The sequence below is a fragment of the Rhinoraja longicauda genome, chromosome 27 (genome assembly GCF_053455715.1).
Source record: "Rhinoraja longicauda isolate Sanriku21f chromosome 27, sRhiLon1.1, whole genome shotgun sequence".
Taxonomy (NCBI): Eukaryota; Metazoa; Chordata; class Chondrichthyes; order Rajiformes; family Arhynchobatidae; genus Rhinoraja; species Rhinoraja longicauda.
Genome location: NC_135979.1, coordinates 13,811,649 through 13,829,465, shown reverse-complemented (window position 1 = coordinate 13,829,465; position 17,817 = coordinate 13,811,649). Strand labels below are relative to the sequence as shown.

The window sequence follows — 17,817 nt, the reverse complement described above, 5'->3', positions numbered from 1 at the left end:
TAGAAAGCTGGAAATGGAGACTTATATTTCTCACAATGTCCTTGATGAGTTTTTTCAGGGCTGACCACAGCTTGGCTAACTGCTGTTCACTGGAAACGCAAGGAACTGCAGATGCTGGCATACAAAAACAGACACAAAGTGCTGGAGTAACTCAGCGGGTCAGGCAGCATCTCTGGAGGAGATAGAGATGCCGCCTGACCCGTTGAGTTACTCCAGAACTGGGTTTGCTGTTTACTGAAGTATGTGCACACTTGAAGCATTTAGTAGTTGGCTAATTAAATGAAAGACTTTGCAAAGCTCTTGCGTCCATTTCACTTTCAGGTGCTGCCTGAACTGCTTCAGATTTCTGGCAACTTACTGTAATGTCTCGTTTTTAACTCTGCAATCCTGGTCCAGTGTAATCAGAGTAATCATTCAAACTCAGAGAAGGCAGACAATGGAGTTTTTGGTTCTAGTTTTAATGCACAGCCATCTTCTGTTTCGACTTCACTTTGTTGCTGAGTAAAGCTTTATTAGGGCTTATTAAAGTTAAACCAAGCCAGAGGTTTATTTACTAGATGTTAGTATTGACTGCTCTGAGCTCATTCCATTGTTGCTGCAAGTTTGTTGTTTGCCAGTGGGCTAATTTAACATTCCTATCTCATTATCTTCAAAGAAATGTGTTTTTGTGACAGCTGGGATTGAAGGTGCTGCACAATATTCAGTGTAGAATTTGGTAAGAGTGCTGTAACTGATTAATAAACACAAGGCAGGCTGCCGTGGACATGTGGCCCTCAAGTTCTATGTTCTTGAACAGCCAATATGTTGAAAACATGGGGCTACGTGGCACTCAGTGTGTCCAGACTAAATTGGCTGAACCTTCGGTCTTAGATGTCCTCATAAGGTTGGTCAAGCAACTAAGCTACCAAGTTTTCTTTGAAGTAACCCTTACTCTTCTCCAATGACTTTGTGCATATACATCGACCTAATGTCAGCAGTAATTAAAATGGTGGAATCTACAATGAAGGCTGTAATAATTGAACACAATGAAAATAAGACACAAGGAACCATAGTTGCTGGTTTACAAAAAAGACTCAATGTCTGAAGAAGGGTCCCGACGCAAAACATCACCCATCCATGTTCTCCAGAGATGCTGCCCGACCTGCTGAGTTACTCCAACACCTTGTGTCTTTTCTGGTAAACCTGTAGTTCTTCCTATCTCCAATTTCCATTATCTTGACATGCAGGAATCAAGAACCAGCGGAATCATCTCCCTGCATCCATCCTACTGTATTCTAAAATAAATTTGCACATTTCAACGAGATTCTTTCAGTTATTGCAACTCTTCAGAACACAAGCCAGGTCCACTGAATTTTTCCTCACTCAAGATCAGTTTATGCCTGTGTAATGCATTGCAAATGATAACGCTGTGTGACATGCCCAGAAGGCCAGTGTACACAAATAACAAAAGAACGTGATGACATGTAGAAAAGGACAATTCTAATCCAGGGAACAAGAGATCAAGTGAGTTACCAAAAGATAGAGAAATTCATATTGAGCTCTGAAAGAGATTTGCAGATATCTGGATATTAAACATATCCAATAATCTAGGAAAATTGTTTCGATACAAGATTATCCATGATCTTGCCAAATGGCAGAAAAGGCTCAGGGTGCCAACAGTCCCTTATCGTATGTTCCAATAACATCAAGGAATTGAACATTAAATAGCTGATCTTTACCTTCTGCTCAATGTTTCAATTTGTATAGCACTTGCTGCAATTAGTGCTTTCACCTGTATCTTGTTGTATAAACACAAATTACATTGAGTTAATATGTGAGTATTGTCCTTTGGCACGTCTAACTGCTTACTTAATTAACAAAATAGGAATTTGGTGTCATGGGAAGTGTTTTTCTCTTGCAATATTCTGGATTAGGCTAAAATTTGTATTTCAAAGGCAAAAATAAAAATGGATTTGTCTTTGGATTCTGTGAATTTTGTGATGTAGGAAACTTTAAGTGGGTACAGTGGACAAGCATTTTTTGCAGCTTTAAACACATGTTTCATGCCATCTTTTAAGTAGTAACAAAGGTGAGTGGATTATAGAGACTGGTCTGGTCACCCTTGGTAATTAAAGAACATCTTTGTTTAAATTCTCTAGTAGTCAAATAAAACGAAGCAGAGAGGAGCCTTATATTATATATATATATATATACATATACACATATACACACACACTCATACACACATACACACACACACACACATACACACATACACAAAGTAGTAAGGATAAAGGTGTAAATGCAAACACTTGCACTGGCAATGTTACATCAGAAAAAGGCCATTTTTATTGAAGCACACGACTTAACTCCAGTGATTACTCAAGAGCACAAAATGAAAACATCTTGACAATAGAATATAATCTATGTTGTACAGGAGTTTGAAGTACAGTAATTCCATTTCAACAATATTATTATTTTACAATGTCAAACCATCAAACACGGTTTTAAAGGCAGAATTATTTTAATCTTGTTAATGTTAGAAGCAACTATTTGATACAGCCAAAGCAGACAGCCGTGAGAGAAATGGTTTGAGAAAGTATATTTTAAAACAAATTAGGCAGTAGTTTAGATGCATACGGTAAATATATGGCAAGCATTCTTTATTTTACTATGTTTATATCATGTACATTTAGGCATGGAGAATTTTTATCTTACAAAATTGAATCTTCCTCAATTACTTTTAATCTTTTAGGCTGTTATCTTCAGCATGAAAGCAAGAAATAAAGATTTCTTACAAAAAAATCTCAGAATTACACTTTATTACTTCTCCTCCCCTAGAAAACAAGATACCAATAAATGCAATGATCTGATATCAGGTAGGGCTGGTCATGGAAGCCAAGCCTCAGAAACAAACCCGATATGGATGTTTTTGGGTGAAACCTCCCCTTTTGGCTCAAGGTAATAGTGAGTTCTAAACAAATATTCAGGGTATCAAAAAACAAATATAAACTCAGATGGAGGGGTCTATAAATGGGCACGTGCATTACATTTTTCATTGGATATAGAATTGTGCTCCTTTACTGACTTAGTTTTGGTGCTGGGTCCTGTGAGATTGTCCATCTTACTAAAGTGGAACTCAGCCACTAAAGAAAACATCAACCTCACCCCAATCTCAGTCCCCCCCCACCCCGCTCCTTTTGAGACCATATTGGTCAGCACAAGTGTCAAGTACGAAAGACCTTTGGAGTCAACTGAACCCCTGTTTTGTGGCTTCTCGTCCAAATAATTCTGCATATTTGTGGCCGTTTAAATTAGACGTTTAATCACAGTGGTGCAAAGAGGGCAAAAAACTGTGGCCAAGCACCTAATAGCAACCTTTACTGTAATTACTGGTTACCGAGTATGGATAACAGAAAACGCCAGGGAAGTCCATTGTTTCATATTTGCTTCTGATTGTTATAGTGCCATGTCTTTGGCTACCAGGTTTCATTTTGGCTCAGTCGTTTGTTGGCTGTGGAAAAAAATAAGAGATTTCCTGCCCCATGTCCCCAGTGTGACTTGCTATGTTGTGGCAAATGGGAAAACCCTGGTGAGGATGAAGCTTATACTACTGATGCATCAGAATAATTGGGGTTGTATTTTGCTTTCCAGGATGCTGCCAGCAGCCCAAACTCGTAGCTTACAAATAGAACTGTCATTTCTCAAATAAGAAAAAGAAATAATATTCCAATCTTTAAAAAAAGCCCAGCTTGGCAGATAATTAATCTTTTGAAACCCCCCCCCCCCCAAATATATTCAATTATTAAATAGGATGGAATTTTGCACTGAAACTAACTTTAAAAGCGTGTAACCCGACACCCTTGTGTAAGTGCAACTGCTTAATCCAGATACATTTGTACAGAAATATAAACGTCTGTACGTGAACAGCTTCCAGCTCCCACTCTTAATAAATAAATTACAAAGGAGATTTAACGCTCAGAAGAGATAAGCTGGAAAGAAGTGAAGCTGACATCTACTTATTTTTAAAGACACATGCCTTCTCGGGCTCTTGTGAAGCTACAAGACTGCAATCAACAGGATTATCTTTTTTTGCATTTCTTTTGGAAAATAAATATATCAATACCATAGGTGTGTAACACAAGCCGTTGGCTAAACGCATTGCTTTATGTCAACCAAATAGAATCTGTGGGTGGACATTTTAATTAAAATGTCTTGGATGTCAGAATAGTATTCATATGATTGAAATGTACCTTGCAGAAAACATAATCATAGTCTCGACCCGTACCTGTGGAACAATGGGATACTTTAGTGCTGTGCACTCAAGTGAGGACACTTAAGTGACCACCTTCCTCTTCCTTGAAATTTGACCAAGTATCCCAGCCTTGGCTGTTTTGACATCAAGCAGCAGCATCCATAGTATGCAGCAAGACTTTGTAGTGGTATCTGTGTCCTACCTGAATGCTCAAGAGCGAACTATATCTTACTGAGTTGCTGAGACATAATCTTTGACTGCCCTGGGAAATACCATTATAAACCTCGTGTGCTTTATACTTGGTAACGTTAAATCCAACCTCGCCAAGGAATTTTCTTTAAATGATCTCTTTATAAGGAATTGTGATCAGATTGAAAATAGTTTTGCTGAATTATAATTGACCTTGGCAATTGTTCACTTAGATAAATAGTTACTTCATCAACTTGGATTTTAAGTTGGATATTCATAAAGACGATTTAACTCCTCGTTAGTGTACAACCTCACTGCGAATCAAAACGATCATAAAGTAGAAATCAAGGTACTATATGTGATGTTTTTTAAAATTTTAATTTCCCAACTGTGACCGGATGGTTTCATAATAAAAGAGCTTCCAATTTTATGAATTAATTATCTGTATATTCCCTGGTAGAACAGACCTTCAGGTATTTTAACTAGCATCTGCAGTTTTTTTCCTAGACCTTCAGGTAACCTACTGATGGCAAAGGAATTCGAGCTTCACCAAAGTTATAATAATTACATTTTGCAGACTGTCACTGGTTAGTAACAACCAAAGATACTAGAGGAACAAGATGGACCACTCCGTTAAAATCGCCTATATTGAAGTGTAGTACGCAAAGGAGCCATTTTAGTAAGCAAAACCCGCCGTTCGCTCTGCCTCTTGCAGTGTAATCAGTGTCTTGGGGGAACATTATGTGTGATGATACCATTAAAATGCAGAATATATCTCATCTATCAATTCACAGATTTTTGTTATTTTTCTTTTTAAATGTTTCTAAGTTTCTGCCTACTAAAATGGTGTCATGACATACTACGGTTTTTAGGGTCGTGTGGTCTATCTTGTTCCTCTAGTATCTTTGGTAACAACTAATTTCCAATTAACCAACGAAGGCATGAGTGTTTTACAGGGGAGATATGGGTAGCCACTGTACATCAGGTTAATAATTTAACACCCCCCCCCATCAACCTTATTTTCACAAATAGAAATACAAAAACACCACTTCATGGTTCTGAAACAAAATATACTCCTGAGGATGAAGGAACCCAGAACATTTCTTCCTGGGGTGTGGGAAAGCTGCTGGAAGAGGAACACTAACTCGTGAGGGAATTTGGTCATGGTACCATATCATAAACTGAGTGCAAAATGAATACGGTGGAATACCCTTTGGAACGTGGAACTTTACAGATCGCAACAAGAATAAAACAAACAATGATAAGAGAAAATTTATAGATAACCTTCAAGAAATCTATGCATTGGTCATTTACCTGTCTGATCAATATGGGTAATTTTGATAACCGAGACAGTTATTATTCCAATCTTCATAATCGGAAGTATTGCTGTTCACTTAAGTAAATAGTAATTCATCATCCCACGCTTTTATGTAAACAATCAAAAGAAAATCTAATAAAGTTGCCACAAAGCTATGCCATTATTTGAAAAAGTAGTAGCGTTTTGGTCAATTTATGTTTTAATTTAGCTAGGTGCAGCAACTCACTGGCTATCAAATGTAAAATAAAGAGGACCAAGAAAAAGCTTCAATAGAGCATTGTTTTCAGAATAAATACTACACATGCATATCAGCCATGCAAGGCTCATATAGCAAGGACAGAGGCAATCTCTACTAATGTGCCATTGAATTGTCATCCAGCCATATCCATGAGAACACATACTTATCACATATCCACCAAGCATCTATAGAATTTCACTGGCTGATCAGTAGCACTGTGTCCCAGTGCATTTTATGTTGCAGTCCGCAGTGAGCAAAATAATGGTAATCGGATTCATCTGGCCACGTACCTAGTTTGTGTCGATTCAGTGGTAAACATGAAGACATGCTCAGACTATTTTGTAGATCTAGTAGGGACATCAAGACATTTGCAGCTCATTGGCGGAGATCGACTAACACAAAAATAACTTTCTTCTACAAGTATATTGTGCAGTATTTCAGCTAAGTAGACAGTGTCCGAAATCAATTTACGAGGCTTGGCACGAGGGAGTTTGGTCACATCTGCAGCCCGACACAACGGGGAAGCAAAATTAAGTGTGCCAAATTATTATTCTAAATTATATTGTGTACTCATAGAGCAAAAAAAACTAGGAGTTCAGGTACCTTTCCAAGTGTGGCCTGAAGTAGGTATCTAAGACATTGACTTGGTCCTTGTTAACTGTGGCAAGTCTGCAGACATCCTGGATGTTTTCGGAATGTGAATATCTAACGCTCTGATAAATCAGTTGGCTTCTGTACGACCATCTCGTTTGTTAAAAAAGGAGAATAGCATGAAAACATAACTTTCTAAGGTTATCTCAACAGTCATTAGATAATGTCTTGTGGCCCTTATTTTCTGTTAGAGGTCCTTATAACAAATTTAACATGGCTTGTTTGAACCTCTGATGAAATAGACTAGTAATGTGCAGACTACGAGATTTTCTAATCCTTATACCTCTGTCCACGGAGACCGACCTTTAGTTTAATGGTTGTAGAAATTCTCTCCATCTATTGTCTCTTTGATAAAGTTTTTTCTTTAAAATACAAGTGCGGAAATACTATGGTCACACCACAGCAGAAAATAATCCAGTATCTGTACGGCCATTGCCAACTACATAACCACAAATGACCAATAAATGATTGTTGTAAAAGGCCAAAATATTAATTATATCCAACCTACGCCGACCTGCCTGTTACTTGTGAAATGTGATGATAATCATCTTTGGTTGGAAGTCATTCTGACTCGGTGGCCATTTGACCACTGCAAGGAGGGCTGATTATTTTCCACGATGGCTCATCTCTTAAGTGAAGGTATCTACAATAGGAGCCTTTAGCCAAAAGTCATACTCGAAACATGGACATTTTTGGATATTTTCATTCCACTATTCCCTCTATTACAGCTAGAATTCTTTATAGTGCATAGAGGGAAGATATCATGGATTTGTTTGAACAATTACTGCTGCTCGCACATCTTTGGTTGTCTAGTAAGGCCTCCAGACTGACTCGTCCATCCGTCCCGTGGTTGTCATTGCTGTTGGAGAATTGCTTTGACTGCCATCAGCATCCACAACATCATTCTGATTAGCCAAATTGGGATTCATAAGTGAGCTTCCAGTAGATACACTGGTGCAGGAAGGCAACATTCTGGTGGGTGAGCGTTCTCCTCCAGCAACCATGGAGAATTGGTACGATCCAGCAGAGGTGCCGTAGTAGAGATGATACGGCGAGGCGCTGGTCTGGAAGGGTCCACTTTGGTTCTGGGCTGATCCAGGGTAAGGTGGCGGCAAGTAGGTATGGTACCGAGCTGTGGCTGCCATGCCCGTCATGCTGATGCCACCAATGCCCGCGGTGGATGGAGCCGAGGCGTAGGTGAAGGCGGCTGCGGACATAGCGCTGGGATAGTGCATGCGGGGATCGGAGAAGCGGGAATCTGTAAGTGAAGATAGTCCAGGAAACTGGCGCTCAAACTGACGAGGATCTGTGAATGGGCTGATGTCTGAGGTGCCTGTGGAGAAAAACAAATGAAAGATTTTAAACATTTGTGTAGGAAGGAACTGCAGATGCTGGTTTATGCATCAGTGACAGACACAAGATTCTGGAGTAACTCAGCGGGGCAGGCAGCAGCAGCTCTGGAGAGAAGGAATGGGTGACGTTTCGGGTCGAATCCTTCTCAGTTTGAAGAAGGGTCTCGACCAGACACGTCACCCATTCCTTCTCCCCAGAGATACTGCTGCCTGTCCCGCTGAGTTACTCCAGCACCTTGTGTCTGTCCAAAGTTAACATTTGATGGGATGTTGTTCGACACTTCAAAATTAAGTCAGAGGTTCTTCATGATGAGTTTAGAGAAGCTGCATTCTATATTGATTTACACTTAAATGGAGCCTCCTCAACATAAACGGTTGCGTTGTGCAATGAATCAGTACGTTCCGCCCACTGTCACTTAGTCAATTTATCACTCACTATCACAAGGATGCTGCCAGGACTCAAGGGCCTGAGCTATGGTGAAGGGTTGGGCAGGCTAGAATTTTATTCCTTGGATCACAGGAGACTGAAAGGTGATCTTATAGAGAGTGTATAAAATAATGAAGATAGGGTGAATGCACAGAGTTCTTTACCCAGGATACGGAATCATGAACCAGAGAATATAGGTTTAAGATGAGAGATGAAAGATTTAATGGAAACTAGACCAAGTGGACCCGCTGGGCCCAAACCTCTCCTGCATTGGTGCAGCACCTTCTCTTCCCCCCCTCCCCCTTCCCCCTCCCCTTCCCCCTCCCCTCCCACCTTCCCCTTCCCCTCCCCCTACCCCTCCTCCCACTCCATCCCCCTCAACCCCCCTTACCCTCCCTCCTCCCCCTTCCTTGCCCCCTCCCTCTCCCCTCCCTCCCTAGGAGATAGATTTAAACTTTAAAATGTGAATAGCTTTCAAAATATAACACCGATTTCAATGAAACTTCTTCCATTAGCACCAAAGAGACAACGGTGAGTGAGGTGGGCTTAAAATTGTCGGGCTATCGTGTACAGTTTTGGCTGTAGTTCAGGAACAAACAAACAAACAAATGAGAGTTTTAGTACATAGATGTGAAAGGTAACTTTTTCACTTGGAGGGTAAAGGTATTTGGAATGAACTGCCAGAAGAGATAGTTGTGTCAGGTTCCATAACAGCGTATCAGAGGCACTTGGACAGGTATACGGATAGGAAAAGTTAAAAGGGATATGAGCCAAATGTGGGCAATGGGACTAGTTTAAATGCGGTGCCTTGGTCATCATGGACAAATTGGGCCAAAGGACCTGTTTCCATGCTGCACGGCTCTGTGACTCTATCTCATTCCTGTTAATGGCATCTTGCTCTTTGTATTTTCGTTGTCGCATCTCCTTACGACGGCGACTATCTTTTCAGGAAAGAAGCAAGTTTCATGTTAATGCTACCGGAATTAGAACGAATACATGCCCATTAAAGGGTTAAACCAGAACAAGATGAAATTAAATACGGATAAATGATCAATTCACTGAATTCGGAATGTGTTGCAAATTCTTGCTTTTTTAAAAAGCTGTGTGTGTTCAGAGCAGCGCCATTTGGAAGTGATTGTAAAATCTCCAGCTGCATCATTCTAAAAAATACAAACATGCTCGTATTCTAACCTGCTGCTGAATAAAAGCCTTGTGAGCGCAGGACTCTGCATAAACAATCAGAAACTGCGAGCAATGCTACTGGTCAACGAAGACCTGCTAAACCCAAACAGGAAGGTACTCAGCCGAAGCGCTGAGTCACGACGCCAGGCAACAGACTGTAGACGGCTGGAAAATCCATGACTGCAACAGTTTTCCACGCAGTGTAGCTCACACTACTGCAACCAGACGTGTCATTCTACAGAAGATAGACACAAAATGCTGGAGCAACTCAGCGGGACCAGGCAGCATCTCTGGAGAGAAGGAATGGGTGACGGTTTTCAGGACGAGACACTTCTTCAGACTCGTTAGGGAAAAGGGAAACAAGAAGTGCAGCCGATGATGTAGAGAGATAAAGAACAATGAATAAAAGATATGCAAAAAAAGTCTTGATGATAAAGGAAACAGGCCATTGTTAGCTGTTTGTTGGGTGAAAACGAGAAGCTGGTGCGACTTGGGTGGGGGAGGGATAGAGAGAGAAGGAATGACGGGGTTACTTGAAGTTAGAGAAATCAATATTCATTCCACTGGGCTGTAAGCTGTAAGCTGCCCAAGCGAAATATGAGATGCTGTTCCTTCAATTTGAGTTTGGCCTCCTTCTGACAATGGAGGAGACCTAGGACAGAAAGGTCAGTGTGGGAATTGGAAGGTAAATGAAAGTGTTTGGCAACCGGGAGATCAGGTAGGTGAATAATTGCATGCAGTTGCTCTGCATAGATTCCAAACAGGTGGCAACAATGAAATAAGATGCACCAACATGTTGTTGAGATTTTTATATTCAATTAGTCATTTTTTAAATACCTTTTCATATTTGATTTACTTACTTCTACATTGCTCCAAAGGACCGCATTAGTTTTTCTTTGATTGGTTGAGAGATGCAGCATGGAAACAGGCCCTTCGGCCCATCAAGTCCACTTTTTACTTAGTTAGTTTATTGTCACGTGTACCGAGGTGAAAAGCCTTTGTTGCATGTTAACCAATCAGCGGAAAGACTATATAGAAACATAGAAAATAGGTGCAGGAGTAGGCCATTCGGCCCTTCGAGCCTGCACCGCCATTCAATATGATCATGGCTGATCATTCAGCTCAGTAGCCTGTGCCTGCCTTCTCTCCATACCCCCTGATCCCTTTAGCAAAAAGGGCCACATCTAACTCCCTCTTAAATATAGCCAATGAACTGGCCTCAACTAACTTCTGTGGCAGAGAATTCCACAGACTCACCACTCTCTGTGTGAAGAAATGTTTTCTCATCTCGGTCCTAAAAGACTTCCCCCTTATCCTTAAGCTGTGACCCCTGGTTCTGGACTCCCCCAACATCGGGAACAATCTTCCCGCATCTAGCCTCTCCAACCCCTTAAGAATTTTATGTTTCTATAAGATCCCCCCTCAGTCTTCTAAATTCCAGCGAGTACAAACCTAGTCTATCCAATCTTTCCTCATATGAAAGTCCCGCCATCCCAGGGATCAATCTGGTGAACCTTCTCTGTACTCCCTCTAAGGCAAGAACGTCTTTCCTCTGGTTAGGAGACCAAAACTGCACACAGTACTCCAGGTGCGGTCTCACCAAGGCCCTGTACAACTGCAGCAGAACCTCCCTGCTCCTAAACTCAAATCCTCGTGCTATGAATGCCAACATATATGATTACGATCGAGCCATCTACTGCGTTCAGATCCATGATAAAGGGAATAACTTTGAGTATCGATGATCAGTTCACACTAGTTCTATGTTATCCCACTTCCACAGTGGATGCACTTGGGAGAATTCACAGAGGCAGATTCACCTACAAACCCACATGCCTTTGGGATATGGGAGGAAACCAGAGCACCCAGTGGGAACCCATGCTGTCACAGGGAGAACCTGCAGACTCCACACTAACAGCACCCAGGTCTCTGGCAGAGTCAGCAGCTCCACCAGCCATGCCATTGTGCTTCCATCTTAGTCTCATGTTTGGTATAAACTGATTTGGTTACCACTTTGCTTCCAGGAAGTGTGTTAATAGCTGTGCACTTTCCCAATCAAATTCCAACATCAAGTGCTGGTTGGAAATCTAATTGATAAATTCAGGGTTAGAAGTCCCCCCAGGTAAAAGGAAACGGGCAGCTTCACCTTTGAAGATCACCTCTCAAAAGACGGCTGCCCAGAGAACATTTCCGCTTCATGCTCCTCGCCATTCAATAGGGCAGCACAGCGGTGAGCCGCTGCCTTACAGTGCCAGAGACCCGGGTTCGATTCTGATTACAGGCCTGTACAGAGTTTGTGCATTCTCCCAGTGACTGCGTGGATTTTCTCTGTGTCTTCCGGTTTCCTCCCACACTCCAAAGATGTGCAGGTTTGTAGGTTAACTGGCTTTGGTAAAAATTGTAAATTGTCCCTAGTGCTGAGGATAGTGTCAGTGTACGGGGTGATTGCTTGTCTGAGCGGACTCGGTGAACCGAAGGGCCTGTTTTTGCGTTGTATTCTTAAAGTCCAAAGCTGCCTGGCTGACAGTAATGTGTAGATTCAAGATGGAAGACCTGTCTCTTTTCGGCAGCAGATCTATTTAATATAACAGGCCTCCCAGAGCCAACCCCAGACTTGATATTCATTCAGAGAGGCAACCAGTATTACACCCCTTGATCAGGTGTTGTGGACAATTTCAGGCACTGGCGCAGTCTGTCATTTGTTTACTACCAGAAGGAGTTGCGGCAACACTAAAACACGCTGCAGAATAACTTTGGCAGTGGCCCACCCTGGCCTCTGTGTCGGTGGCATCTCCGGATCGCGAGTAATCTAGAGCATTCAACGTTTGTCACCCACGTTACATGAAAACAACAAAACTGGGATTGCAAAACCTCAGTTCCACCCAACTGAGTTCATCTCCTTGTAGACACTGTAATTACGCCTACATTACAGATGTATGGATGCAAAACGGCATAGTTACCATAACTGAACTTTGAATTATGTTCTGTTCCTGTAGGAGCCGAAGGAGGTAGATTTAACCTGTGATACCTCAAGGAAATGAGTGATATTGAGTTCATGGTCTGCCTGCTTTGGCTCTCCCTAAAGTCAATGGAAAGGGTGTAAAACTACCAGTCCGTCTAATCCCATTGGTTTACTACTCACTATGTTGAGTTAAAATGATGTCCAAGACGTTTTCTTCTGAACTCCATCATGTGGAGGAAATCTTCCACCTACATCAGATTAATGGATGAAGAGACAGCTCGATATTGAAGAGACTATGAGGAGAGACTGAGCAGACTGGGGTTGTTTTCCCTGGAGCAGAGAAGGCTGAGAGGGGACATGATCGAGGTGTACAAGATCATGAGGGGCATGGATAAGGTAGATGGCGGGGAACTTCTTCCACTGGTGGAAGGTTCAACAACGAGGGGACATAGATACAGGGTAAGGCAAGGGAGGTTTCGGGGGGATGTGAGAAAGAACTTTTTCACCCAGAGGGTGGTTGGAGTCTGGAACTCACTGCCTGGGGTGGTGGTGGAGGCGGGAACACTCACAACGTTTAAGAGGCATTTGGATGGGCACTTGAAATGCTACAACATTCAGGGCTACGGTCCAAATGCGGGAAAATGGGATTAAAATTAGACTGTGTTTGGTAACGGGCGGCACGGACACGATGGGCTGAAGGGCCTCTTTCTGTGTTGTAAGACTCTATGACTCTATGACTATTGGTGTTGGGAATTTTGAAAAGACTTGAAAATCCCATCACAAACCCATGTGAATGGTGTCTCTGTTTCCAGTCGGTAGTGTTACTTTTGTACACAATACATTCACGTCAAGTTGAAGGTTCCACATCTGGGTAAGAGAGTAAAATGAAGATAGACACAAAATGCTGGAGTAACCCAGTGGGTCAGGCAGCACCTCTGGGGAAAAAAAGGAATCTGTGACTTTTTGGGTTGGAGCCCTTCTTCGGACTGAAGAAGAGCCTGAGGAAGGGTTCCGACCCGAAACGTCACCTATTCCGTTTTTCCAGAGGTGCTGCCTGACCCGCTGAGTTACTCCAGCATTTTGTGTCGATCTTTGGAATAAACCAGCATCTGCAATTCCTTCCTGCTAAGAGAGTAAAATTATTGGAGTAACTACTCTGTTTTGAAGCAGCTGGGCACTTGTGTAATGAGTGAAGAGAAGCTAGATTATTGTTGCTGATATCTCTTCCGTCCCACCTCCCGAATGACAACGCTGATTTTTTTTCTTGCAGTGATTTTCTGGGTTATTTAAAATAATTTGCCATTTGTTTGACATTATTGGAGACACCATTGCACAACTGGGGAAGGGCGAGAGCTGTGAGTTAGGCAACAAGTTTGCAATATCGATAGTTACTTTGGTGCCAGCAGATCCATGCAGAATGACAAGTCTGCTCATTGAGTATTGCACAGTAATGCCAGACAAAATAATTCCCTGCCAAAACGTCTTTGTAGAGGGAAAGTTTTAGCTAACAAGTTAGATAGATCTGAAGGTAAAACGTACAGGTATGTAGGTTAATTGGCTGGGTAAATGTAAAAATTGTCCCTAGTGGGTGTAGGATAGTGTTAATGTACGGGGATCGCTGGGCGGCACGGACTTGGAGGGCCGAAAAGGACTGTTTCCGGCTGTATATATATGATATGATATGATATGATAAATCAAGGCGGCAGCTCAACTAATGAATGATTTTTGCAAGGCTTATTATAAAAAATATAAGAAGCACTTTTGAAAAGAGGGATAGCAACTCATCTTGATGAGTTGAAAAGGAAGAGGCTGATTATGCATTATGAGAAATTTTAAGGGTGGCACACTGGGGCAGGGGTAGAGTTGCTGCCTTACAGCGCCATGGATCCGGATACGATCCTGACTACCGGCACTGTCTGTGCGGAGTTTGCACATTCTCCATGTGACCGCATGGGTTTTCTCCGGGTGTTCCAGTTTCCTCCCACATCCCAAAGACATGCAAGTTTGTAGGTTAATTGGCTTCTGTAAATTGCTCCTGGTGTGTAGGAGTGATGATGAGCACGGGTGATCGATGGTTGGCATGGATTTGGTGGGCCAAAGGGCGCGTTTCCACGATGTGTCTCTAAACTGAAAAAAACAAAACTAAATAGAACTCCTGAGGCGTGTTTTGAGATAGAGTGGTGATCACTGACGAGTGTGTCACCATCTCCGTCTGACTCTTCTAGGGCTCAGGCAAGATGCAACAGGGGTAGACTGTTAGTCAGTGCATTTGAGATAACTTACAACAGTATAATTAAATGATGATATCAAGTCTGCATTTTAGGTTAGACTGTAGGTGTGAGTCAATAATTTAAAGAAAATTACTTTTCCCTGAATTCAAAAAAACGAAACTGCCAGAAACAATTTATTTTACAGAGTGGAAACTGGCCCTTTGGCCCAACTTGCCCACATCGGCCAACATGTCCCAGCTGCACTAGTCCCACCTGCCTGCGTTTGGTGCATATCCCTCCAAACCTGTCCTATCCATGTACCTGTCTAACTGTTTATTAAATGTTGGAATAGTTCCGGCCTGAACTACCACCTCTGGAAGCTCATTCCATACACCCACCACCCTTTTAGAGAGAATCTTTTTTTTAACTTTGGTTAAACAGCCACATGTAGGCAAACGAGCAGGATTGCTTATGTTTAAGTACATTTTTGTCCTCTTTCCCAATATCACAAGTATTTTCAGCTCTTATAGTACAAGGACGCATTCCCCAGCAGTGTGTACGGTAACTATACCAAAGCAACCTGCTATGACTCGCTCACAAATACCTCCACACTACGTGAATGCAATACATAAGGATACAGTAGATTCTTCCGTCATGTGTTGGATTTATTATTTAAGCATTGGCTTGTTCACTACTATTCCCACCATAGTCATCATGACTAGTTTTTCCAGGTAAAAGGCAGACTGCGCTAAATTCCATACCTGATTATAGTGGAACCATCAGGGCAGAAGCAAGACTGTCATTAGCAGAATGTTGTGCATTTTATATTGGCCGTTCAAATGAGAGGTTTCCACAGTTGCGCAATGCTGTGGTCATTTTCCAGCAGATTTGATATGACCTTTAGCTGGTTTAGTTACTGGGAAAGTAGGATTTATGTAAAAGCTTAAATTCTATATTTTGCAAGGATTTTGTTATGTGTTGGTGGACAATCCAGATTGAATTGGAAACCTGAAGAAGCATCCAGACCCGAAACATCATCTATGCATGTTCTCCACAGATGCCGCCTGACCCGTTGAGTTACTCCTACACTTTGAGAAAAAATTCAAACAAACAATAATATTACAAATATTTTTAAAATGGCCCCGTCTATGCAATTCTGAGCTTATTTGGAGGTTGTAGAGCATGGTAGACACAAAATGCTGGAGTAACTCAGCGGGACAGGCAGCATTTCAGGAGAGAAGGAATGGATGACGTTTCGGGTTGAGGTCCTTCTTCAGACTTAATAGCATGATGGTTGTAGGGAAGAAGTTGCTCCTGAACCTGGGCGTTACAGTTTTCAGGCTCCAATACTTCCCGATAACAAGGGTGAAATGAGTGCGTGGCCAGGGTGGTGTGGGACCCTGATGATGTTGGCTACCTTTATGAGGCAGCGACTCCTGTAGATCCTTTCGATGGTGGAGAGGTCAGTACCAGTTATGGACTGGGCTGTGTTTGCCACTTTTTTGCTACGTTATTTGGGAAAATCCCGAAAATTCTCTACTTTTCCAGCTTTTGCTTGCATTTAATGAAGCAATCTTCAATGATCTAAGCACGCCCACCATCATTCCACGGGGAGTTATTCATTTAACTGTATGCAACTGTGGAAACCACTGACAGTAACAAGAATGCAAAGCCAATTTGTAAATAAATCACGTTATGGCAGTTCATTGAACTTCGCTGCATTTCGACCAAGTGGCTTCTGAAAATGGAAATTTACGATCAGTCAGAGATAACGTTTGAAAAACAGAGCTGCTATTTACTTTAAATGCACTGATCTCATGTGATTGTACAGTTGGGAACAGCTGAAAAATAGAAATACAAACTAGAGACTGACTTTAGCTCGCTAGAGTCTTTGTTTTTAACTGTGAAGAAAAATACATGCTGTTCGAAGGATCAATGTGATGAGCCAAATCCTGGTATTGGCAGAGTATGTGAATGAAACACAACACACATGAGTGGCACACCACCCAGATAAATATCTCATTTGGGACTATTGACATAAAGGTAACGACAGGCTAACCACACTGGTCAGTTACCATTGAAGGGAAATCACCTTTCTGAGTTGTTTTAGTCAGATAACTCATTCTATTCTATTCATCCACCATTCACTCAGTCAAACATAGAGGGAACAATTGTGCAGGAAAATAACTGCAGATGCTGGTTCAAATTGAAGGTAGACACAAAATGCTGGAGTAACTCAGCGGGTCAGGCAGCATCTCAGGAGAGAAGGAATGGGTGACGTTTTGGGTCGAGACACTTCTTCAGACTGCAATGACAATGAAAATGAACTTTGTAGATTGGTTCGGTGCTTGGGTGGGTTATGGCTTGGGAGGATATGGTGGATTTTTTTTTGCGTGGGAATAGGGCAGAGATCAGCAACAGAGCTCCAAAGTTTATTTGCTGGGATGGAGAACTGCGACCCTGATCCCGTGGCCCCATGAAGAAATGTTTCAAACTGAGCTCAAGTTCGAGAAGGCTCAAAAAGGCTTTTGGCACATTGGCCTTCATCAGCCAGAGTATTGAGTATAGATGTTGGGAGGTCATATTGCAGTTGTATAAGATGTTGGTCAAGCTACATTTAGAGTATTGTGTTCAGTTCTGGGCGCCGTGTTATAGGAAAGGGGTTGTCAAGCTGGAAAGTGTACAGAGAAGATTTACGAGGATGTTGCCAGGACTAGAGGGTCTGAGCTACAGGGAGAGGTTGAGGAGGCTGGGACTCTATTCCTTGGAGCGCAGGAGGATGATGGGTGATCTTAGAGGTGTATAAGATCATGAGAGGAATAGATTGGGTAGATGCAAGAGTCTCTTGCTCAAAGTAGGTGAATCGAAGACCAGAGGACATAGGTTTAAGGTGAAGGGGGAAAGATTTAATAGGAATCTGAGGGGTATCTTTTTCACACAAAGGGTGGTGGATGTATGGAACAAGCTGCCAGAGGAGGTATTTAAGGCAGGGACTATCCCAACATTTAAGAAACAGTTAGATTGGTACATGGATAGGACAAGTTTGGAGAGATATGG

At 42.0% G+C, this 17,817-nt stretch overlaps 1 protein-coding gene across 2 annotated transcripts in view; it reads right to left on the bottom strand.

Annotated features, from left to right (window-relative positions):
* Window positions 1-3,774: 3,774 nt before the first annotated feature.
* Window positions 3,775-17,817, bottom strand: part of runx3 (RUNX family transcription factor 3) — a 68,197-nt gene continuing 54,154 nt past the window's right edge. For both annotated transcript variants that reach the window (XM_078423024.1, XM_078423025.1), the window contains one exon: window positions 3,775-7,963. In XM_078423024.1, the coding sequence (XP_078279150.1) occupies window positions 7,440-7,963 (524 nt within the window). In that variant the 3' untranslated portion in view covers window positions 3,775-7,439. The remainder of the gene's footprint in view (window positions 7,964-17,817) is intronic.